This window comes from Delphinapterus leucas, chromosome 2, assembly GCF_059928025.1.
Source record: "Delphinapterus leucas isolate spDelLeu-1000000601 "Yukka" chromosome 2, BTC_Dleu_Yukka2, whole genome shotgun sequence".
NCBI classification, from domain to species: domain Eukaryota; kingdom Metazoa; phylum Chordata; class Mammalia; order Artiodactyla; family Monodontidae; genus Delphinapterus; species Delphinapterus leucas.
Window position 1 is genome coordinate 37,549,347 of NC_143130.1, and position 20,673 is coordinate 37,570,019.

Here is a 20,673-nt window from a genome sequence, read left to right on the forward strand (position 1 = left end):
GTTGTTGTACTATGAATTAGCATTGTATATACTTTGTTCACTTTCCCTTTGGATTATTCCACACTTTCTCCTCGATTTGCAGGAGTACTTTTTACATTTTAAGTAGTAATTTTACATCTATCATATGGATTTCAATTACTTTAGCCAGATCTATTATTTATTTGTTGACTGATACACAGTATCTTTTGCTTCTGAAATCACAATCTATATGTATTTTTAATGAAAGGATTCAATCTGTTCATATTTATTGCCATTATTGAGCTGTTTGATCTTATTCCTTCCATTTTCTTTTGTGTTTGTTACTCATTTTACCTAAGTATATTTCTTTTCTTTTACTTGTATTTGTGGGTTTGATCAAATAAACTATGGATTCTGTAATTTTTACCTTTTTAATTGGAATGTGTACTGTATTTTCCATTACATTTTTGTTTACTTTTTCTTTCCCAGCCTTTCATAATCATATGTACATGACTCTATTATTAAAACTGAAGTTTTAAACTTTTTAGAAATGATGGCACTGTATTTGTGGGTTATGGACAAAATGATATTCATAGATTGTGACATGCTTAATATTTTTATTTTTTACATCTTTATTGGAGTATAATTGCTCTACAATGGTGTGTTAGTTTCCATGCTTAATATTTATTGAGCATCTACTATATGCTAGAGATTTGTGAGGTACTGGGGAGACTTGAGTGTACAAGGGAGATAAAAGTCCTGTCCATGCTACTGTTCCCAACTGAACGAATGGTGGCGCCACTCACTGAGAGGTAGGACACCAGGGAAGCTCATCAGCTTATAAATGATATTGAAGCATGGAGATGAATATTGGTAATAATAGCTAATATTTATAGTGACTGAACTATATTCCATTGTTCTATATTTCTTAAAATGTATTAACTCAATTCTTCACAACTGTTCTCTGAAATAGATACCATTACTATTTCTTCAGAAACTCAAGGCACAGAAAAATTTGTTTCCCTCAGTTTATACAAATACTATATCACAAAGCTATTAAGTGACAGAATTGGGATTAGGTTCTAAGCACATTAGATCCAGCTCCCACACCCAGAACCATTGTTCACTCAGACCCTCTGGATGAGATCACCTAGAGAGTTCAGGAAGGTAAAGAAAATAGGTCTGCATTAGAACTCTGAGACACAGCAACATTCAGAGTTGGAAAGGGGTGGAGAAACCAGCTACGGAGATTGAAAAACAAAGTGTTGAGTTGAAAAAATCAGGAGACTCGTATCTGGGAAAGTAAGTGAAGTTAATGGTTCAAGAAGGAGTTGAGACATGGTCAGACATTAATATAATATAAGCAAACAAAAACCCTAGTAAACTTGATCAAAAAAACCCAAAGTTTTAAAAAGAAACAAAATCGGCAAATTCTGGTAAATACGATATTTTAAAGCTAGAGAAAGCAGACAAATGCAGCATTAAGAATAAAGATGACCATGTATCTACAGATACAAAGGATATTTAAATATTACATGAGAATATTACGCTCAAACTTATGAAATACATTTGAAAATACAGATAAATAGAATTACTTCCCAGGAGTAGATTAATTACCAAAATCACCTCAGGAAGAAGTGGAAAACTTAGACCCAAAATCATACCAAAAAATTGAGAAGCTATTAAAATATCTACTTTTGAAAAGTTACTAAAAGATCTATTCAGATCATTTTATAGAAGAATTTACCAGGTCTTCACGGAAGAGAAAATTCCATTAAAATGTTCTTTTTTTACTTTCTGGCCTCACCGGATGGCATGTGGGATCTTAACTCCCCAACCAAGGATCGAATCCGTGTCCTCTGCGTTGGAAGCTCAGAGTCTTAACCACTGGACCACCAGGGAAATCCAAAAACTCTATTTTTAAGAAGCTGTTCCAGAGCACGGAGAAACACAAAACTTCCCAATTCACCATAAGAAATCAGCCTGACCAGATATGCAAAACACAAGAAGACAGAACCAAAAAGTAAAAATAAAAAGTAAATGTATAAACATGCATCACTTTTGAAAATAAACACAAGTATCACAACTAAAGTATAAATTAGTATTTGAACCCAGTCAATTATTAAAACGAATACTACTTCACAGTCAAGCGTGGTTGATCCCCAAAAGGCAAAGGTGTTTCAACCTCTGGAAATATATTGATGGTATTCACTACACTAACAGATTAAAGGAAGAAAATCATACCTCCATCTCAAAAGATGAAGAAAAATATTTGAACCAGTTCCTGATTAGAGGAAAAAAAATGCTTACAAAAAAAATCACCTTAGTAAACTAGACATAGAGGAAAACTTCAACAGCCTAATACTTCAGGTTGCAATATTGCAGAAAAGTTGTTTTAGCTATAAGCATTAGAAATCTCCAGACCGACAGCCGTGAAAAAGGAAGAAGTCTTAGGTAAAGTGCCACCAGGGATAGTTAATTAAGTAGCTCAAAATCATCATCAAAGACACAATGTGCCCGAGTTCGGCCGCCGAGCCTGGGCCGGGGACCTGGCAGGCAGGGAGTAGTGCGCGCGGGCAAAGAGTGGGGCTGGCCCAGAGGAGCGCCCCGGAGCGTGAGGGCCAGAGCGGCGCCGGCCGCCGCCTTGCGCCCGGGGGTGGGGCTGCGCACCTCCCCCCAACCCCCACCCCGCTCGGGCGTCTGGTCCGGCGCCTCCTCGGAGCTGCGCCTGAGCTGGCCGGGCGGACCCCAAGGACTGGCATTTTTTTTTTTTTTACCATCTGTGAAAACTTCCTGTGATTCATTTTTCCTCACTCCAGTATTAAGAAATACACCAAATTAAAAAGATATGAATGAACATCCTAAAAAAAGGAAAAGGAAGACTTTACACCCTTCTCGTTATTCAGATTCCTCTGGAATAAGCAGAATTGCAGATGGATTCCATGGAATTTTTTCTGATCATTGTTACAGTGTTTGTTCTATGAGACAACCAGACAAAATATTTTGACAACAAAGTCTAATCATGAAAAAAACGACAAAGGTCATTAGTGGGACATCCTGCAAAATACCCTACCAGTCCCCTCAAAATTGTCATGGTCGTCGAAAACAAGGGAAGTCTGAGAAACTGCTACAGCTAACAGTAGCCTAGAGACGTGACAACTAAATAATGATGATTCTGATACAGAGACATCAAAAGACTTACCAAAATTTACAGATGGAATCAAGGCCACAAACAGAAATCAAAACTACCTGGTTCCAGGTCCTGTACTTAGAATTCGAGACCATATTGCCTTTTCTACAGAAAAATGTGCTGATACTGAAATTTGTGATGAAGAGTGCGACTCCCCTGAATCAATCAACCAGCAAACTCAAGAGGAGAGCCCTATAGAAGTTCATACTGCTGAAGGTGTTCCAGTTGCTGCAGAAGTGCGTGCAATTTCTGAAGATTATGATATAGAGACAGAAAACAATTCCTCGGAGAGTCTCCAAGACCAAACTGATGAAGAGCCACCAGCTAAATTTTGCAAACTTCTTGACAAGAGCGAAGCTTTGAATGTGACTGCCCAGCAGAAATGGCCTTTGCTGAGAGCTAATAGCAGTGGCCTCTATAAACGTGAACTTTGTGAGTTCAACAGCAAATATTTTTCTGATTTAAAGCAGCATATGATCTTGAAGCATAAGTGTAGTGATTCAAATGTGTGTCGGGGGCTTCCCTGGTGGCGCAGTGGTTGAGAGTCCGCCTGCCGGTGCAGGGGACACAGGTTCGTGCCCGGGTCCGGGAAGATCCCACATGCCGCGGAGCGGCTGGGCCCGTGAGCTATGGCCGCTGAGCCTGTGCGTCCGGAGCCTGTGCTTTGCAACAGGAGAGGCCACAGCAGTGGGAAGCCCGCGTACAGCAAAAAAAAAAAAAAAAAAAAATTTTGTGTCGAGTATGCAAAGAGTTTCTCTACCAATATGCTTCCGATCGAACATCCAAACTGCATGAAGAGGATCCCTACATTTGTAAATGCTGTGACTATAAAACAGTAATTTTTGAGAACATCAGCCAGCACACTGCAGACACCCATTTTAGTGATCACCTTTATTGGTGTGAGCAGTGTGATGTACAGTTCTCCTCAAGCAGTGAACTCTACCTACATTTCCAGGAGCACAGCTGTGATGAACAGTACTTGTGTCAGTTCTGTGAACATGAAATGAATGATCCAGAAGACTTGCATAGCCATGTGGTAAATGAGCATGCATGTAAATTATTAGAGTTAAGTGATAAGTATAACAATGGAGAACATGGACAGTACAGCCTCTTAAGCAAAATTACATTTGACAAATGTAAAAACTTCTTTGTATGTCAAGTATGTGGGTTTCAGAATAGACTTCATACAAATGTTAACAGGCCTGTTGCTATTGAACATACTAAAATTTTTGCTCGTGTCTGTGATGACTGTGGGAAAGGCTTTTCAAGCATGCTAGAATATTGCAAACATTTAAATTCACATTTATCTGAAGGGATTTATTTATGTCAATATCGTGAATATTCAACAGGACAGATTGAAGATCTTAAAATCCAGCTAGATTTCAGGCATTCAGCTGATTTACCTCATAAATGTAGTGACTGCTTAATGAGGTTTGGAAATGAAAGGGAATTAATAAGTCACCTTCCAGTCCATGAGACAACTTGATTGTTCTCTTTAACTTCCATAATGATGAAAAATAATAAATTTGACTTTTTTGCAGATGTTAAAATGGATGATTTTAAACACAACTTATGAGAACTGTCTTTAACAAGATTTTTTTTAGTTGCCAATTTTCTTGGCATTGCTACCTTTTTCAGTATATAATTGTATCCTAAATGTGGTATTTTCAATGTATTATAGTTGGTAGTTTTAACCACTTTTGGGCTATCATCGTTTTTCTTGCATGTGCTCTGATTTCATAAATTGATAAGAAACAGATCTACCAAAAAAGATACGATGTCCCTCCATATTTCTCTCTGTTCATGGTATTGGCATTCTCCTTGCTAGCTTACCTCACAGACATTATTCTGCAAAAATAGCAATGTGCCCTGGAGGAAGGACTATTTTCTCCCCCGTCTATAAAACGAAGAATCTTTCTTAGAAGGTCCACAAAAGACTTTTGTCGCATTAGCTGGAATTTCATCACAACCTCATTCTTAGACCAACCCCTGGTAATGGGAGTGAGATGACGAAGAAAACACGGTCATGTGAAGGAATGTGGATTACCCAAACAAAGTCAGAGTTTTATTAGAAGGAAATAAATATGTTACTTAGGGTACCTGAAGTGTCTGTTAGAGATTTCTATCTGAAACCTGATATAACAGCACATTTAAGACGTAATTAAACGGTGAAAAATTAGAGGCATCCCTCTTGAAGTCAGGAACAAAATGAGGCTGCCAATATCATTAGTATACAACGCTGTATTAGGGATCCTAACAATTCACTCAATAATATTTGAGTGTTTCCTAGGCACCTGGTACTATATTAGGTATTATAAACACAATAATAAGAGAATCTCAGAATCTGCTCTCTACTAGAAAAGAAAGACAAAATCCAAGCAAACACGAAATAACTACAATTTATTCTAAAGGTTGTGATGAAAACAAATGGAAGGCTGAGAGACAGAAGAAGGGGGACTTTCTTTAGGAGATCAGGAAACTCTTTATTGAGAGAGATTTAAGCTGGGATCTAAGAATTAGAAGGCCCTGGCTACAGAAAATAGAGCAAATGTTCCAAGTAGAGGAAAATGCCCAGAGACCAGAAAGAGATGTGGTATCAGGACTGAAAGATGAATGTGGCTAAAGCACAACAAGCAAGGAACTATTAGGGAGATTGATAAAGATTGGAAGGAACAAGATCCTACCTGGCCTGTATGTCTTTCATGCTTTACAGTGTATTAGACCACGATTGGAAGACTAAGTTGAGGAATGACATGATACAATTCCTAAGTCAGGAAAATCGCTTCTACTACTCTTTGGAGATGGGATTGAAGGACGCAAAGTAGACCTGAGGGTACCAGTTTAGAGGCCATTTCAATTCATTCAGATGAGAGATGATGGTGGCTGTTATGGACTGGATCGTGCCTGCCTTCCCCACAGCTTCAGAGACGGAAGTCCTAGCCTCCAGCGCCTCAGAATGTGACTGTATTTGGAGAGAGGGTCTTTGAAGAGGCAATTAAAGCAAAATGAGGTTATTAAGGTTGACCTTAGTTCAGTAGGACTGGTGTCTTTATAAGAAAGCAAAATGTGGACATATACACATACAGAGGGAAGGTGCAGATACAGGGAGGACACAAGCCAAGGACAGAGGCCTGGAATAGACCCTTCCCTCATAGTCTCAGAGAGAACCAACCCCGCTGACCCCTTGATCTCAGACTTCTAGCCTCCAGAATGGTGAGAAAATAAATGTCTGTTGTTTAAGCCCCCCAGCCTGTGGAGCTTTGTTATGAAAGCCTCAGGGAACCAATACAGTGGCCTAGACCAAGCTGGAGGTAATAGAACTGGGGGGGAAAATTCACATGCCTTTTGGGTACAGAATCACAGATGTCCTGATGAATTATCCAATGTAATCATACGATGAAGTAAGAGGCATAAAGATCAGAAAAGAAGACACAAAAAGTCACTAGTTGCTGGTGACACAATTGTTGCCATAGAGTCTAGCCAACAGCTGTGAGTAAGCTGGACATGAGATCACCGTTAGTATGATCACTGATGTTTGGACTTTCTATAGCCATTTCACTTAATGTTTTTTATTTACCAATTGAAAGACCCAGGACCAGCAAGAGACCTGCTTTTAAAGAACTAAGGGCAGTCACGAGGATTGGGAAAGTCTTCAAAATGTGAACAAGGGAAGTGGTAGAAATTCAGTCTCAAAAAAAAAAAAAAAAGTCATAACGAGGATAACTATCCAACAAAAAAAGCTCCTTTAGTAATGAGCTTCCTGCCCTGAAAAGACTTAATCACAGGCTGAGAGACAAAAGTGATGCCATTTCCCGTTGCGGAGCACAGGCTCCGGACGCGCAGGCTCAGCGGCCATGGCTCACGGGCCCAGCCGCTCCGCGGCATGTGGGATCTTCCTGGACCGGGGCATGAACCCGTGTCCCCTGCATCGGCAGGCGGACTCTCAACCACTGCGCCACCAGGGAAACCCACCTTGTGGATTTTAAATGCTGATACAGGAAAACATCTCCTGGACCTGGCTATCAGCTAAGAAGATAGCATATTAGTGAATGCAGTGTAAATACAACTTACTGAAGACACTCACTAATGACTGAGGCTACCAAATCCAGTTTCTTGCTATGGTCAGTCATTCTTGTGTATTTGGTTGTACGTCAAGCACACGGTCATCTCTCCTTATTCTAGGGCAACCAATAGAGAAGTGAAATGTCCTTTGAATCACTATTAACATGTATCCAACGGTCGCTGTTTTTTCAGCTATATTTCCCACATATGTTTCCATTTTCTATTTAGACTCATATTACTCTATGGCCGTTTTGTTCCCAGGTTTGATCACAGAACAAAGCAGTCCCAAAGAGTATGTGAAATTGCTCTGCACCTCGCATGCTGTAAAAGTTGGGTACGGGCTGTGGTTCATGAGTTACTCAACATTCATAAAACCCTTCCAGACTTGTCTTGCAGTATTTCTTGCCAGGAAATTGCTCGATCGCCAGATACCTGATGTTTGTGATTAGCAAAAATAAGCTTTCTTAGAGTTGAGATGTGTGTGTGTGTGTGTGTGTGTGTGTGTGTGTGTGTTTTCAGTTGGGGTTGCTTTTTTTTTTCAGTTTTAAGATATTTACAAAGCATTCTTCACGTTGCAAACGTAAAAATGCAAACTAAAGTTTCCCTCCTGACATTCTGTACAAGCTTATAAAAAAAGTGTTGCAGCCACAAAAACTCCAGCCTGCAACTCCATTCTGCAATTATGGTTTGCAATAACTCTGGAAGTCATATGCCAAGAAAGGATTATGAGCTGATCTTTAACGCTCTGACACTTCAGCAGGGAAAAGCAGTTGCCCAAGTGCCAATCTGTAGGATCCCAACCCAGCTCAAGCCAGACCATGAGCACTTTGAAAGGGAAACAGATTTCAGTGACCATATGTGCAATTATTATTCATCCCCGTGATGACTGAATAAAGAAGTGGGTTGGCCTGTCTGGACTCCCATGTGCTGAAGCCAGGACAGGCTGATTTCACTTAACCCCCATGCAGGTCCCACCTGCCCCAGAACTACCGCCAAGAAGGTGGGGGTGGGGTGGACTCTCTTAGGAGACCTTAGGCCAGGATCACCAGGTAAAGATTGCATCACCCAAACATGTGTCACCCAAATGGAGACACACGGCCCCTTCCTTAGACAATGTGGTCTTAGTTCAATTCTTCATTGCCCTTCCACCTGAAACCCTTGGCTTTCAACTGAGATTAATCCTGCCTTTATCTCCTAGTTCTTTTTTTTTTTAAGGCAAGACCCAGATGGAAAAGTCTCATTAGTATCATACCAGGTATTTATAACAGCAACACAAACCAATGAACCAAATTAAGGGAGTTTTGGTGCCTCCTGCTTGCCAAATCTGGCTAAAGTCAGGTCTCCCCTGCTTTTGTCTTCATCTAATCTTGGGTTAAAAGATAAATAAGGCACCACAACTCCTCGGTTATCTTAGATCTTCAACCCTGATGACCTTACCACATCTCCAAATTGTCCTGGACCTCCACAAGCATCCTCAATCAGGTCATATAACAACTGCTAAAACATCTCTGATTCTGGTCCTGTCCATTCCCGTTTCAGAGCGGACACTTCACAAAGCAAATCCTGGGCAAGAACTTGCTCCAGTAATAATCCCAGGTGTGTAGTCACATGCAAATGATATGCTATCCAAATTGAAAAACTTCAGAATCCCTGATTTGAAAAAACAAAGACAAAAAAACACCAAGACACACTAACCAGCTAATTCATTCTCTAACAACTTTCCACACCATGTAGTTTTTTCTAATTCTAGAAGCGTAGATACCTGTAGCACAGTTGCCATAAACATTTTCTGTCCTGCAATATCTATTTATTTCCCACCGACAGACACGACTTACCCCCTCATTTGTTCATGCCTTAACTTAAGTCGGCAAACATTTACCGAGCCCGTACTACATCCCAAACACTGTTCTAAGGAAATGCAGACACTGAGATAAAAAGGAGGCTGGAGTTGCCTTGAGGCGCTCTCTGGCTTCAAGGAAGCTCCCAAGTAAGTTAATCGGCAATTGGAATCATTTTCAATCAAATTCAATTATCTTAGTGCCTCATCTGAATAATAAGAAGTATAAATTCCCATGGAGGGAAATTGTAAAAGATGCTCTTAAGGGCATCTGTGGCAGATTGCTGTAGGGAAACCTACAATTTAGCACAGGTTGGTTCTAAAGCAAAGAATAAAGATTCCAAATAATGTCATTCTCCTCAGAGATCTAATGTCCCTTAATGAAGGTGTGGATTTCAGATATCCTAAAACTTTACAAAAATTCTTCTAAGGAACAATGCTACTAAGACAGCAACCCAGGGAGCGGCCGTACCACCAGGAATGGCATCACCTGGTAGCGGTCATTCTCCAGATATGGAAAAACTAAGAGAGTAAGGAACGACAACAAAAAACACATGCATTTTTGTTTAATATAGTTCCTTCTTTTAAAATAGAAATAAAATACTTGCACGTTACTCTACGCTTATAAAATTGAGAAAGGTATTTCTGTTCAACGACAAAGATGCTATGAATATTCCAGCCACTAAGATTCATTGCTACCTGACTCTGATGTCTTTACCTGACACATTTCCTTCTGCCCTTTGCACAGCCCTCCCCACTCCCTTCACTGCCTCTTCGACCCCCGACACCCCCCCACCCCGCGGGGTCTTTATCTGTTTAGCACGGTAATTGGCAAAACATGATTGCAGCCCACCACCTGGTTTTGCACAGCTTGTGAGCCAAGAAGACTTTTTTACACTTTTAATCATTGGGGGTATGGGATTGTGTGAAATTTAAATGGGAGTGCCATAGACGAAAATCAACAAATGGGGGTAGCTGTGTTCTAATAAACTTTCTTTATTGGCTGCTTTTACACCACAGTGGCTGTGTTGTGTGGTTGGTGATAGGGGCCTCATGGCTCTCAAAGCCCAAACTGTGGACTGTCTGGCTCTTGACACAAAAAGCTGGACGACTCATGGTTTAATCTAACCCTATTCTTTTCCTTGTACTTGGTCTCACACGTTGGCTCTGTTTGTGTCTCTAGCAGGTCTGTTTCACTTCTCTGGCCGCAAAAGGGGCGCATTCAGCACTTCTTCTACCACCCTGAGCGTTGAACTTGCACACCCAGCTACATTCTCCCAAAGGTTAAGCCGCCAGTTGGCTGAGCCTTGGCATTGCTGGCCCAGCCCTTCCTGCTCGCTCCGCCTACCCAACCTGTAGGCTTTTTCTTGTCTTGGTGACTCGCACAGAGGTCATGCTCTGTCCTTTTATCTCTTGCACAATCTTCCTCCCTTCTAGAACTCTGCTGTGTAGTCTTTCTACAGCCTTCTCTGCCAAGAGCTTAATGGGCTTGATCCCAATGGTCCTGAGCTCCCATGTCTCTTTCCTCATCTTCCAAAGCTCACCCAGATGAAGACACATGGCCATTTCCAGTGTGACCTTAACTCACTGCCTCCTTGGCCTTCCACCTGAAACTCTTGGCTTCAGTCAAAATTTCCGTGGGCTCCAAACATCTTTTACTTTCTCTAAATATTTTAACACAACTAATCAAAACAAAACTGCTTTTAGTGGGTGCAGGTTTCTTTTCCTATGGTAAACTATTTGGAAGTGTTTGTCACAGTAGTTCTGTTAAAGCCACATGGTTAAGACACAGCTATGACTAATGTTGTCAACATTCCTCCTGTCCCTCAAAGTTGTTTTCCTCAACAATTTTTAATTTTCCATGGAAATGGGTGAGCTGGGAGGGTGCAGAGGACCATGAATCAGGGCTATCAGCTGTTAGTGCTTTCTGCAATTCCTTACCCAGCTCCAGGACTGAGAAGTTTGACTCCATGGACTACTTCCTTTCCTCTTTGTCCCTACACACTCTGTTTAAATAGAGGGAGTAACAATTGAGGAAGGACCCAAGAGCAATTACAGAAGTAGGAAGAATAGGAGTGAGAGACCCTGATCATCTCCCAGGAAATAAGTTGAGTTTTTGGTATTTGAGGTGGGGGGATTAGAAGAAAAGGCGTACTCTATTCACAAGAAGGTTGGCTGAGCTGCAATGCTCTTTATTACTTTTGCAATTTAAAAAACAAGAAACAATTTGTTATTTTAACCTTCTTCCACACAAGTATGAACAGAAATGTGGCCCTAAATTATCAAGACCTAATCTGCTCATTAGATGGTCATTAATTCTAGTCCCAATTATATCAATAAAAGATTAACTTGTTTGGATCTCAGTGTGTTAGAACCAATACTCCTCAATGAGAGCAGGATACTCCCCCCTCACAAGGGAGCAATAGGAAACTGAAACCTCAGCGAAGTCAGTGGTGCAGTGTGGACAACCAGACTCCGGGAACTTCTCATCTTGACATGTTCTACATGCAAATTCTACTGGAATCGTGCTCTATTGAATGGTTTGCTGTATTGGCAATCCTGAGAATACCAAGTGTACCATCAGTAATTCCTAGCCGTTCTTGAACCTGTGGGATCCTCTTCTGGGACATAGAAGCCATTGGATCATGAGAAGTGATGCTCTAATGTCCTGGGAACCCCTGGACCCTTCAGACACATTTATCTGCAATCAGTATAACTTTCATACAAAAGTCTACAACTGGGGTAGGGGGGGGCTTGCCTGGTGGCGCAGTGGTTGAGAATCCGCCTGCCGATGCAGGGGACACGGGTTCATGCCCTGGTCCGGGAAGATCCCACATGCCGCGGAGCGGCTGGGCCCATGAACCATGGCCGCTGAGCCTGCATGTCCGGAGCCTGTGCTCCGCAACGGGAGAGGCCACAGCAGTGAGAGGCCTGCGTACTGCAAAAAAAAAAAAAAAAAAAATCTACAGCTGGGGACCTGGGAAGCCACCTAGATCTTGTCTTTCCTATGGGTTATATAAACCTATACTGTTTCCTTTTCCAAATGACCACACATACACTAATGGGGATCACTAGCTCTAAAAGCAACTGTAAGTTCCATATAAGGAAAATTCCAGTGTCAGAGCTTTCTCTCTACATTCTTCAAATGAATCCAACTCTTCCATGCCAAAGAGTTAAAATAGAGAGATGATCATTAAAATTTAAGAGAAAGAAATTTTAGAAAGTCTATGTAATGCCAATCTAGATTATGTACAACTGTAAATAATCTATAGCAGCTTAAGCAAATAAGGGGTTATTTTTCTCACATAATAAGTATAATCCTATATAGGCAGTCAGTGTACCAGGAACCATCTCCCTGTCCACTCCACCATCTTTAGCATGTGTGTTGCCTCATGGTCAAAAGAGGGCTGCTCCAACTCCAGCCTCAATACTGTGTTCCAGGCAGAAAAATAAAATGCAGCAGAGGGAAGGGAAACAGAAACAAAATGAAAAGAAAAAGAAGAAAATTAAAACACTTATCATACATATATCCTTAGCTGACTTCTGTTCTTATCTCACTGTCCATAATTCTATCCCATAGCCATCCCTAGTTTCAATGCAAATTGGAAAAATGAGTATTTTATCTGGACGTATCCCAGAGTTACCATTCTGCTAGTGAGGAAGAAAGGGAGAGCGGAAATTGGGTAGACAACTAGAGGTGTCTGACACACATACATAATTTCCAATGGAGAGGTCACAGACAACATGTTTATCTGTAGCTATCTATAGCTTTAGGCAGGGATTCTGATCACAGTGTTTCCACGTGATATCAAATATCTAGCTATATTAAAACCATCTGAACTATGTTCACATTCAACAGATGTTTGGCATGTTGGAAGCCCAGTCTCCACGTGCTGATTTTAACCTAGCCATCCTTAAAACAATGGTTCTCCGGGTTATGCAATTAAAATGAAGTACAAAGTTCTCCCTATATTGGCCAGTGATTGTGTCAAAACATGGAAAGAATGTATGGAATGATCCGTAAAAATAAAGCAAATAATTTTGTTTGATGTGTGATCTAGTAAGAATTGCTCTGAACAAAAGGCCAAAGCCGAAATTTTTGCAAGTGGAAGATGAATTCATTAATTATTTTTGAAACCCTAGGGTTAGTCATGCTTGCCCAGCTCTACACATCTTGGGATTCTGCACTGCCAGATCTCAAGGAGCCGGGGGTGGAGGGGGGGAGTTTCAGATTCATATAGAAGCTGACTGAAAATCCAACCTTCTCCAAGGATGAGGTTTGGCTGACTGGATTTGCTGTGCCAAAATTATTTTATTTTTTTACGTCCGGATTTAGTTGAGACTCTGGAATTCTGATTGCATCTGAAGTTCACACAGCTGGCATTCATTTCCAGCTACTAATTTAAATAACACCACTACCTGCTACCTTTCCCTCTATGAGAACAGAAGGGAATACATTTGGATGAAATGAAATTTTTTTATGAGTCTGGGAGAATACCTACCATGAACCAGATCCTGTGCTAAAGTCTTTGCATATTTGCAAAGTAAAATGATACCTTAGTGTGTGAGTCTTTTGGGAAGAGAACTTTTTAATGACGAGGTCAGCCATGCTTAAAAAGTCTAAACCAACCTGAGAAGTTGAGTTGTACTACAACACACCTGAACAGAAGTTCTGTATTACTTTTGTGATTAAAAGAGGTCAATGTCATCCAAAGAGCTTTGTGGTGAGCTCAGTTCAGCTATTTCTCTTCAGGCCTTTCTGTTTTTTCCCTCTTGCTGAATTTTATGAAGTTTCTTCTCCAATTTCTTCTAACGGATCCAAACTGGAAAGATATTATGTGTTGTTTTCTTGACAAATTACAGTTCCATGTATGAGTGTGTTGGGGTGGATACCAATTTAATTTGATATTTCTAGATGTTCTTATCCACAGTTGTGGGATAAAGGCTTTGTCCCCATTTTAAATGCTCAACCCTAAAGTCACATAGGTCAGAAAGTTTGACCAGCAAGTTCTATAAAACATTCTAGCTACAGAAAATTTCTATGCAATGTAAGGTATTTCAGAGCACAGAGAAGAATGGAAAACTCGCCCAGTTGATTTTACTGACCTAGCAAAACCTTTATAGAAAAACCAGGCAAGGATAACTAAAAAAGGAAGACTGTAAATCACTTCCCTTACAATGATAAATAGTCTAAACAAAATGTTACCACCTCAAACGCAGTAGCAAATTAAAAGAATATGGCAACCAAAATGCAGTCCCCAGAATACAAGAAAGATTCAGAATTAGGAAATCTAGTAAATATAATTTAAATATAAATTTATACATGATAATTATATAAGACCACTTCTCTTTGGAGCAGAAGAGGAGAGGAAAGGAAAGTTCATCACCCGGTTGGGAAACTTGAGAAGGAAAGGCCAAGGATGAAGAAGCCAAGTTGATGATTTCATGTTTCACCCATGTTGGCAAAATTTTAAAAGGTTGATAATATCCAGTGTGGTCAAGCAGGTGGGGAAACAAGTATCTTCACACTCTAATAAGTGAGTGTATATTGGTACAATCTTCGCAAAGTTCAATTTAGCAGCTATCTATCAAAATGTAAAATATATGTACCCTATTGACTCCACAATGCAACAAAGTAATCCATCCTAAGGAAATATTTGCATATGTGTATAAAGATTAATAAAGATTCTTATTTCTGTATTGAGAAAAATAGGGAAAACTCTAAATGTTCATCAATAAAGAAATTGTGATATAAATATTGATGCATTCTTAAAATAGAATAATCCACAGATGTTAAATAGAATGAGGTAGGCTTTTACAAACTGGCAATGGGACATCTGAGACATTTCGTTGAGAGATTAAGAATTTGCAGAGCAATAAATATAAATAATGGTCCCAATTCTATATATAAAACCTCTTCTCGAGTGTGTGTACTTGTACGTGCACACATAGCAGTGGGATTCATTGGGAGTACAGGGTATAAACGGGAACTTTCACATTTCATGTCTGTATTGATTGAATTGTATTGCTCTAGGTATGTGTTACTGTTGCATTGGAAAATAAAACAATACAAATGAAAGTAACAAGAATTTCAGGTCGGTGAGAAGGAACTGTTCTTGGAAACTCTGCCCATTAGTCTTCACCTCACTCTGGACAGACTAAGAGAAGGGGCTGTTGGAAGTAAATGATTCAGTGTTACTTGGGGAAAGAGGCTCTGTGCCTCAGGAAAACCAATCAGCTTCAGTATCTTTCATTTTCTGTAGGCAACAAAAAACAATTTAACTCCTAAACAGATACCCCAGTAGAAAAAGTTAGTGTATAGGGAAAGCCCCCTACTTGAGAAATAGCACAAGGTAGGAGGTTCCCAGAGACCTAATCTTGGAATAGACTGCGAGGCTGTTCTTTGGAGATATAAGCTTTCCTCCACCTACCCCAGTCCACTGGAAAATGGGACCTCAACATGAACTGGGTGGGCTCTCCTGAGTTCTTGGTGGCCAAGTTCAGGTGTGTCTTTGAGTGTACCTTGTGACCTTAACAATACCTGTAAAGCCAGATCAAAACATGTGGGTGTCCCAGGGAAACTAAACATTGTCACCCTTCAGAAATAATGTTCTTTAAATATTTGTTTTACATCCATTTATTTACAGTCTGAGCACTGCAGGGGAAAGGGAGAGAAGTCTGTGGATGGTGGGCAACAAGCAAGGTCTTCTCCACTGTTCTGAGTAATTTACTTCTGACTTTGAAATTGCACAGATCACTCAGCAAAACAAAGCCCCTTCAGTAACTAGGCCTACCCTTCTTATAAGACAATAAACAAACCTGCTTCTGAAGATTCTAACCCCAAACCTAAGTGGCTCATGACATTAGTTCTTCCAGCCATACTTGTTGCTCCCCATGAATGAACTCTGGCAAATACAGTTTTCTCCATCTTTGTCACATCTTCCACGGTTGCATTAGTTTTCCATTGCTGCATCACAAATGACCACACACTCAGAAGCTTAAACATCACGCATTTACTATCTCACGTTTTCCGTAGGCTAGAATCCAGCCACAGCTTAATGGGATTCTCTACTTCATGGTCTCTCCAGGTGGAAAGCCAGGTGTCAGCCAGGACTGGGATCTCACCAGAGGCTCAACTGGGGTAAGATCCACTTCAAGGTAAGATCCACTTCCCCAGTTTGTTGCAATATTCATCTCACGGCTGTAGGACTGAGCTCCCTGCCTTCTTGCTAGCTGTTGGCCATCGGTCTCTCTCAGGTCCTAGAGGCCGCTCCCAGTTCCCTGTCACGTGGTCCCTCTAGTAAGTAATAAGCTTACTTATTCAAAAATGGCAGCGGAGGCCGCTGCCCTTGGTCACGCGGTCGTTGCTGTGTCCGAAGCTGCAACGTTCATGATGAACTTACTTCCGATTGTGGGTGACCACTGGGTACATATTCTTGTCCCTATTGGATTTGTCTTTGAATGTCCTCTAGACAGAAAGAGTGGCGAAAAGCTAACTGCCTTCTGCAACAAGAATCTGTTACATAAAAGAGAACTGAGACCCAATGAAGAAGTCACCTGGAAGTAAAAGCTGTGGCTGAATTACAGAATGTTCACCTTTCTTAAATCATAAGAGAAATAAAAACACGTTCATTTTTTTTTAAATAGCAATGGAGAATCACTCTTGAATATATTTGTACACACACACAGTAGCATGATGATAGGTGTAACATCTTGCCGCTTTTACTATAGTCTATTATTTTATATTAGTTTGAAGCAAGTCACAGGTTTCACTCGCATTCAAGGGGAGATGCTTATAGACGTGAACATAAGCTCTTCAATAACTAGAGCCACCCTAGGGTCTATCTGCCACAGTGGTGTGGTTTTGGTACCACTGATGGATCAGTGCCCTAGGAACCGATTGACGGGTCTACTCCTTCATCTAGTTCTGGAGGGATGATGAAAGTCAGGACTAAATTATTCCCTCTCCCTAAGTTCATGACAACTTCTTCTTTCATTCCTTAGTAGATTAATGTGTTCACTTAAAAATGAGAATGGATTTTCAAGTTTTACACAATTTAAAAGTTTCAGTAAAGACAAGTGTTTGAGCTTTATTTCTTGGCCTTTGCTTCTGAGCAATTGCTGTTAATATTTACCCATAAGTCGACTCGGTTCTGCTTTTTCCAGTTTCCATTGAAGGGTGAAACTCATTCATCTCAGTGCATTTGATACTATTGTAAATGAAATCTCTGGAAATGCAGTGTGATGTGGTAAGCCATCCATTAGGCCTCAATTTTACTTAAAATCACAGGCTGCAAAGTATCATGCTTCAATTTAAAGAAATAATGGCTACAAAAACCAATGCTGATAGCGATCCCTAGAGAAATGAATGAGTGTGTACCCATGATATTGGCACCTTCTCAAGAGAAGAAAGTTTTTAAATGAAGAGGCAGGATGACTAATGTTTCCATGGGTAAAAGATCATTTCTTTCCATAGAAAGAAAAAGCCACTTGGCTCTCAACAAAGATCAGGAGATTGAAATTGAAGAAAACAAAGTGAATAAACATGGAAAGGATATCTGGAGTCATAAAGGATAAATTTGTTCCCCAAATCACAAATACCCTCAAAAACAGAAACAGGACACCACCTTAAGGGAAAAATTTTATTTACCCAAAGGAGACAAAGGCTCAGTAGGGGAAGCTAACACGGGACTTATTAGCATAGCATAGCAGAGACCTCATTGCAGTGCCCTTTTTTTATGTCTTTGGAGCGGTAGCCTAAAATGGGTGGTGGCATTTCTCCCTTCTTTCACTGCGGCACTGCTCTCCCCTTTATTTTATACACCATACCCTCCCCTTGGATTCCAGGAGGGAAAGCCATGGCAATAGCTCTATTTGACCACATCCATCTACTTCCTAAGGTCATTCATGGCATTGACCTTTCCTTTATTGGCTGCCAAATGGCTATGACCTCAAGCCCTTGCCTCTCCCAGTTACAAAGAGATTTTTTTGTGTAGTTCTGATGGGGGCGTTGGCCACTTCACATTGGCTGAACCATAGTCTGGTTTGGATTTCTTGAAGGAGTGGGAGAAGTGCCAATCAAGAAGGTCCTCAAGGGGCTTCCCTGGTGGCGCAGTGGTTGACAGTCTGCCTGCCGATGCAGGGGACACAGGTTTGTGCCCCGGTCCAGGAAGATCCTACATGCCGCGGAGCAGCTGGGCCTGTGAGCCATGGCCGCTGAGCCTGCGCGTCCGGAGCCTGTGCTCCGCAAAGGGAGAGGCCACAACAGTGAGAGGCCTGCGTACCACAAAAAAAAAAAAAAAAAAAAAAAAAGAAGGTCCTCAATGTGTCTGTACAGCTGTGGTACTCTTTCCTATTTTCCAACTTTCAAATAGATTTTTTCATTCCTTTATATTTTGGTTATTCCAGTGGGAAAAAGAGATTAGGGAATTAAAGATTAGTTCAAATCACCATCTCGAACTGGATGTTGCAGATTCTTTTTATATCAACACCCTATTTTTAACTATTTATTTATTCTTGAATGAGGAAAGGGAAGGTCCATCCTTGACATCTATTTGCCTAGAATCGTGGAGAAGACACTTACTGTGTAACCCCGTACATCACTGCCTTCCTGTGAGCATGCCCAGTTCTGCAGTCTGAAGCGTGTGGGTGGGCCCTGGCTGAGGAAGGACCTTAGTCTCCAAGCCACCTCACTTCAGTGTGTGTTGAGGGACAGTTTTCTACATTAGGATGTCAGAAGTTCTGCTTACCCTCATATCCACACCAGGTGTGTGGTGTGGTCATATCAAGTCTCCTTCCCAGTGCTATGGCTGCTAAGTTGAGTGAGTGTCCCATTACCCTAGGGAGCTCAGGTGCCCGCTTACATTGGCTGGTGGCTCTCCAGTCCACAGCACTTACAGTTCTACACAGTGATCCCAAAGATCCCCTAGTCCTGGCCCCATCTCTGCCAACCTACAAAGAGGGTCACGTTGGTAAAGACATGATTCATACTGAAGAAGTAAGAGTGTTGAACTTTTTGCAACAATTATATTAGCTTCAAAACTGAAAAACTGTTAGGAGAAGAGGAAAACACAGGAAAAGAATTATAGTGAATTACTTAAATGCACCAATTTCAGTTCATGAGAACAAGTAGGCAAAAATAAATAAATAAACAAACAAAAAGAGGTAGGAAGAATTTAAATATTTAAATAATTTAAATATCTCTATATTTAAATAACACAATGACTAAGGTAGACTTAATAGACATAAATGAAAAATGACATTTTTAAAGCAGACAGTGCCTTCTATCACAAGATCTAGGTGGTGATTAAAGATTTTGTTTTGATCATGAAATAAATGTAATATATTTGATAAGCAGAAATAATAGATAGCACGTTCTTTTACAAAAGTAGAACAGATACTGTCAGTAGGAAAAATTAGACAAAAAAATAACTCTGCTGTTTTCCATTTGTAAATTGAAAAATTGAAAAATTCTATTAAAAAGGCATTACCATTTTTTTCCCGCTGATTTCTGGGAAACCATCAGATGTAAGACAAACCATGATTTTAAACCGCGGATTTTTTAGGATTTTTAAGACAAGCTAATTGTATTTATTCTTGCATTTTATGTAGATTTGGGTTAGAAATTGATGTTAAATACTTTTTAAAAGTTTACATATAAACTGACATTCTGATTTAATCTTCTGCTTTTTTAATTGTAGTAAAATGCACATAACATAAAATTTACCATCTTAACTATTTTTAAATGTAAATTCGGTAATGTTAAGTACATTCACATCATTATGCAACCAATCTCCAGTTAAAAAAATAACTCTCCATTTCCCCCAGCCCCTGGCAACCACCCTTCTACTTTCTGTCTCTATGAATTTCACTCCTCTAAGGACTCATACGTGTGGAATCATACAGTACTTCTCCTCTTCTGATTGGCTTATTTCACTTAGCATACTGTCCTCCAAATTATTTTTCTTATATTACCTATAATTATATATTTAGTAATATATTTCCTAACACCTTAACTTTCACTTGTGGATTAAGCCCTTCTTGGTCACAATATACTTTTAATACATTCTTGAATTCAATAAGGCTACAGTGAATATATACGAATGTTACGAATTGTCTTGGCTTCTTTTGGCTGTTACTTTTGGAAGGCAGCTATGCTCACCACTATACCACCAGCCTTTTGGTTATTTATTAGGTATTGTTACTGAAGTTTGGTTTGCTTCATCACTGGGCAGATGTCCATATTTTTTAATACGTACTCTGGAGAAGTTAATTCATTTTATATAATATCTTCCTAGTACACTTGTCCTCCTGATTTGTTTATTTCTCATTTTATTTCTACTAATTACTTTATTGCCTTTCCTCATAGCTGTTTCATTATTCTTTTGCTTTTCTAGAGTTTATTTTCTTTGTGTTACAGTAAACGATGAAAGCATTTCAGGTTATTTTCTTCTGATCATAGATTCGGCACTCTTCCATCAGTTTTCGTATGTAATGTTCTCATTTTCATAATTGTTTATTAATGTATATGTGATTTCTTCTTAACTTACCATAACTTTTTGACTTTAAAAGGGCTATTTCTATATTTCAACATTTTCAAAATTGGATTGCGACTTAAATACAAAAG

At 40.0% G+C, this 20,673-nt stretch overlaps 1 protein-coding gene and 1 pseudogene across 1 annotated transcript; both read left to right on the forward strand.

Moving 5' to 3' along the window:
* The first annotated feature begins 2,796 nt into the window (after nt 1–2,796).
* Nucleotides 2,797–4,778, forward strand: LOC111164736 (zinc finger protein 639-like). Its single transcript, XM_022554583.2, is given in 5 exon segments — nt 2,797–2,952; nt 2,954–2,973; nt 3,125–3,664; nt 3,878–3,928; nt 3,931–4,778. Coding segments are annotated over 5 exon segments (1,461 nt in total). The 5' UTR covers nt 2,797–2,806; the 3' UTR covers nt 4,635–4,778.
* An 11,647-nt stretch (nt 4,779–16,425) lies between these two features.
* Nucleotides 16,426–16,745, forward strand: LOC115803925 (NADH dehydrogenase [ubiquinone] 1 beta subcomplex subunit 1 pseudogene; annotated as a pseudogene).
* The last annotated feature ends 3,928 nt before the right edge of the window (nt 16,746–20,673 follow it).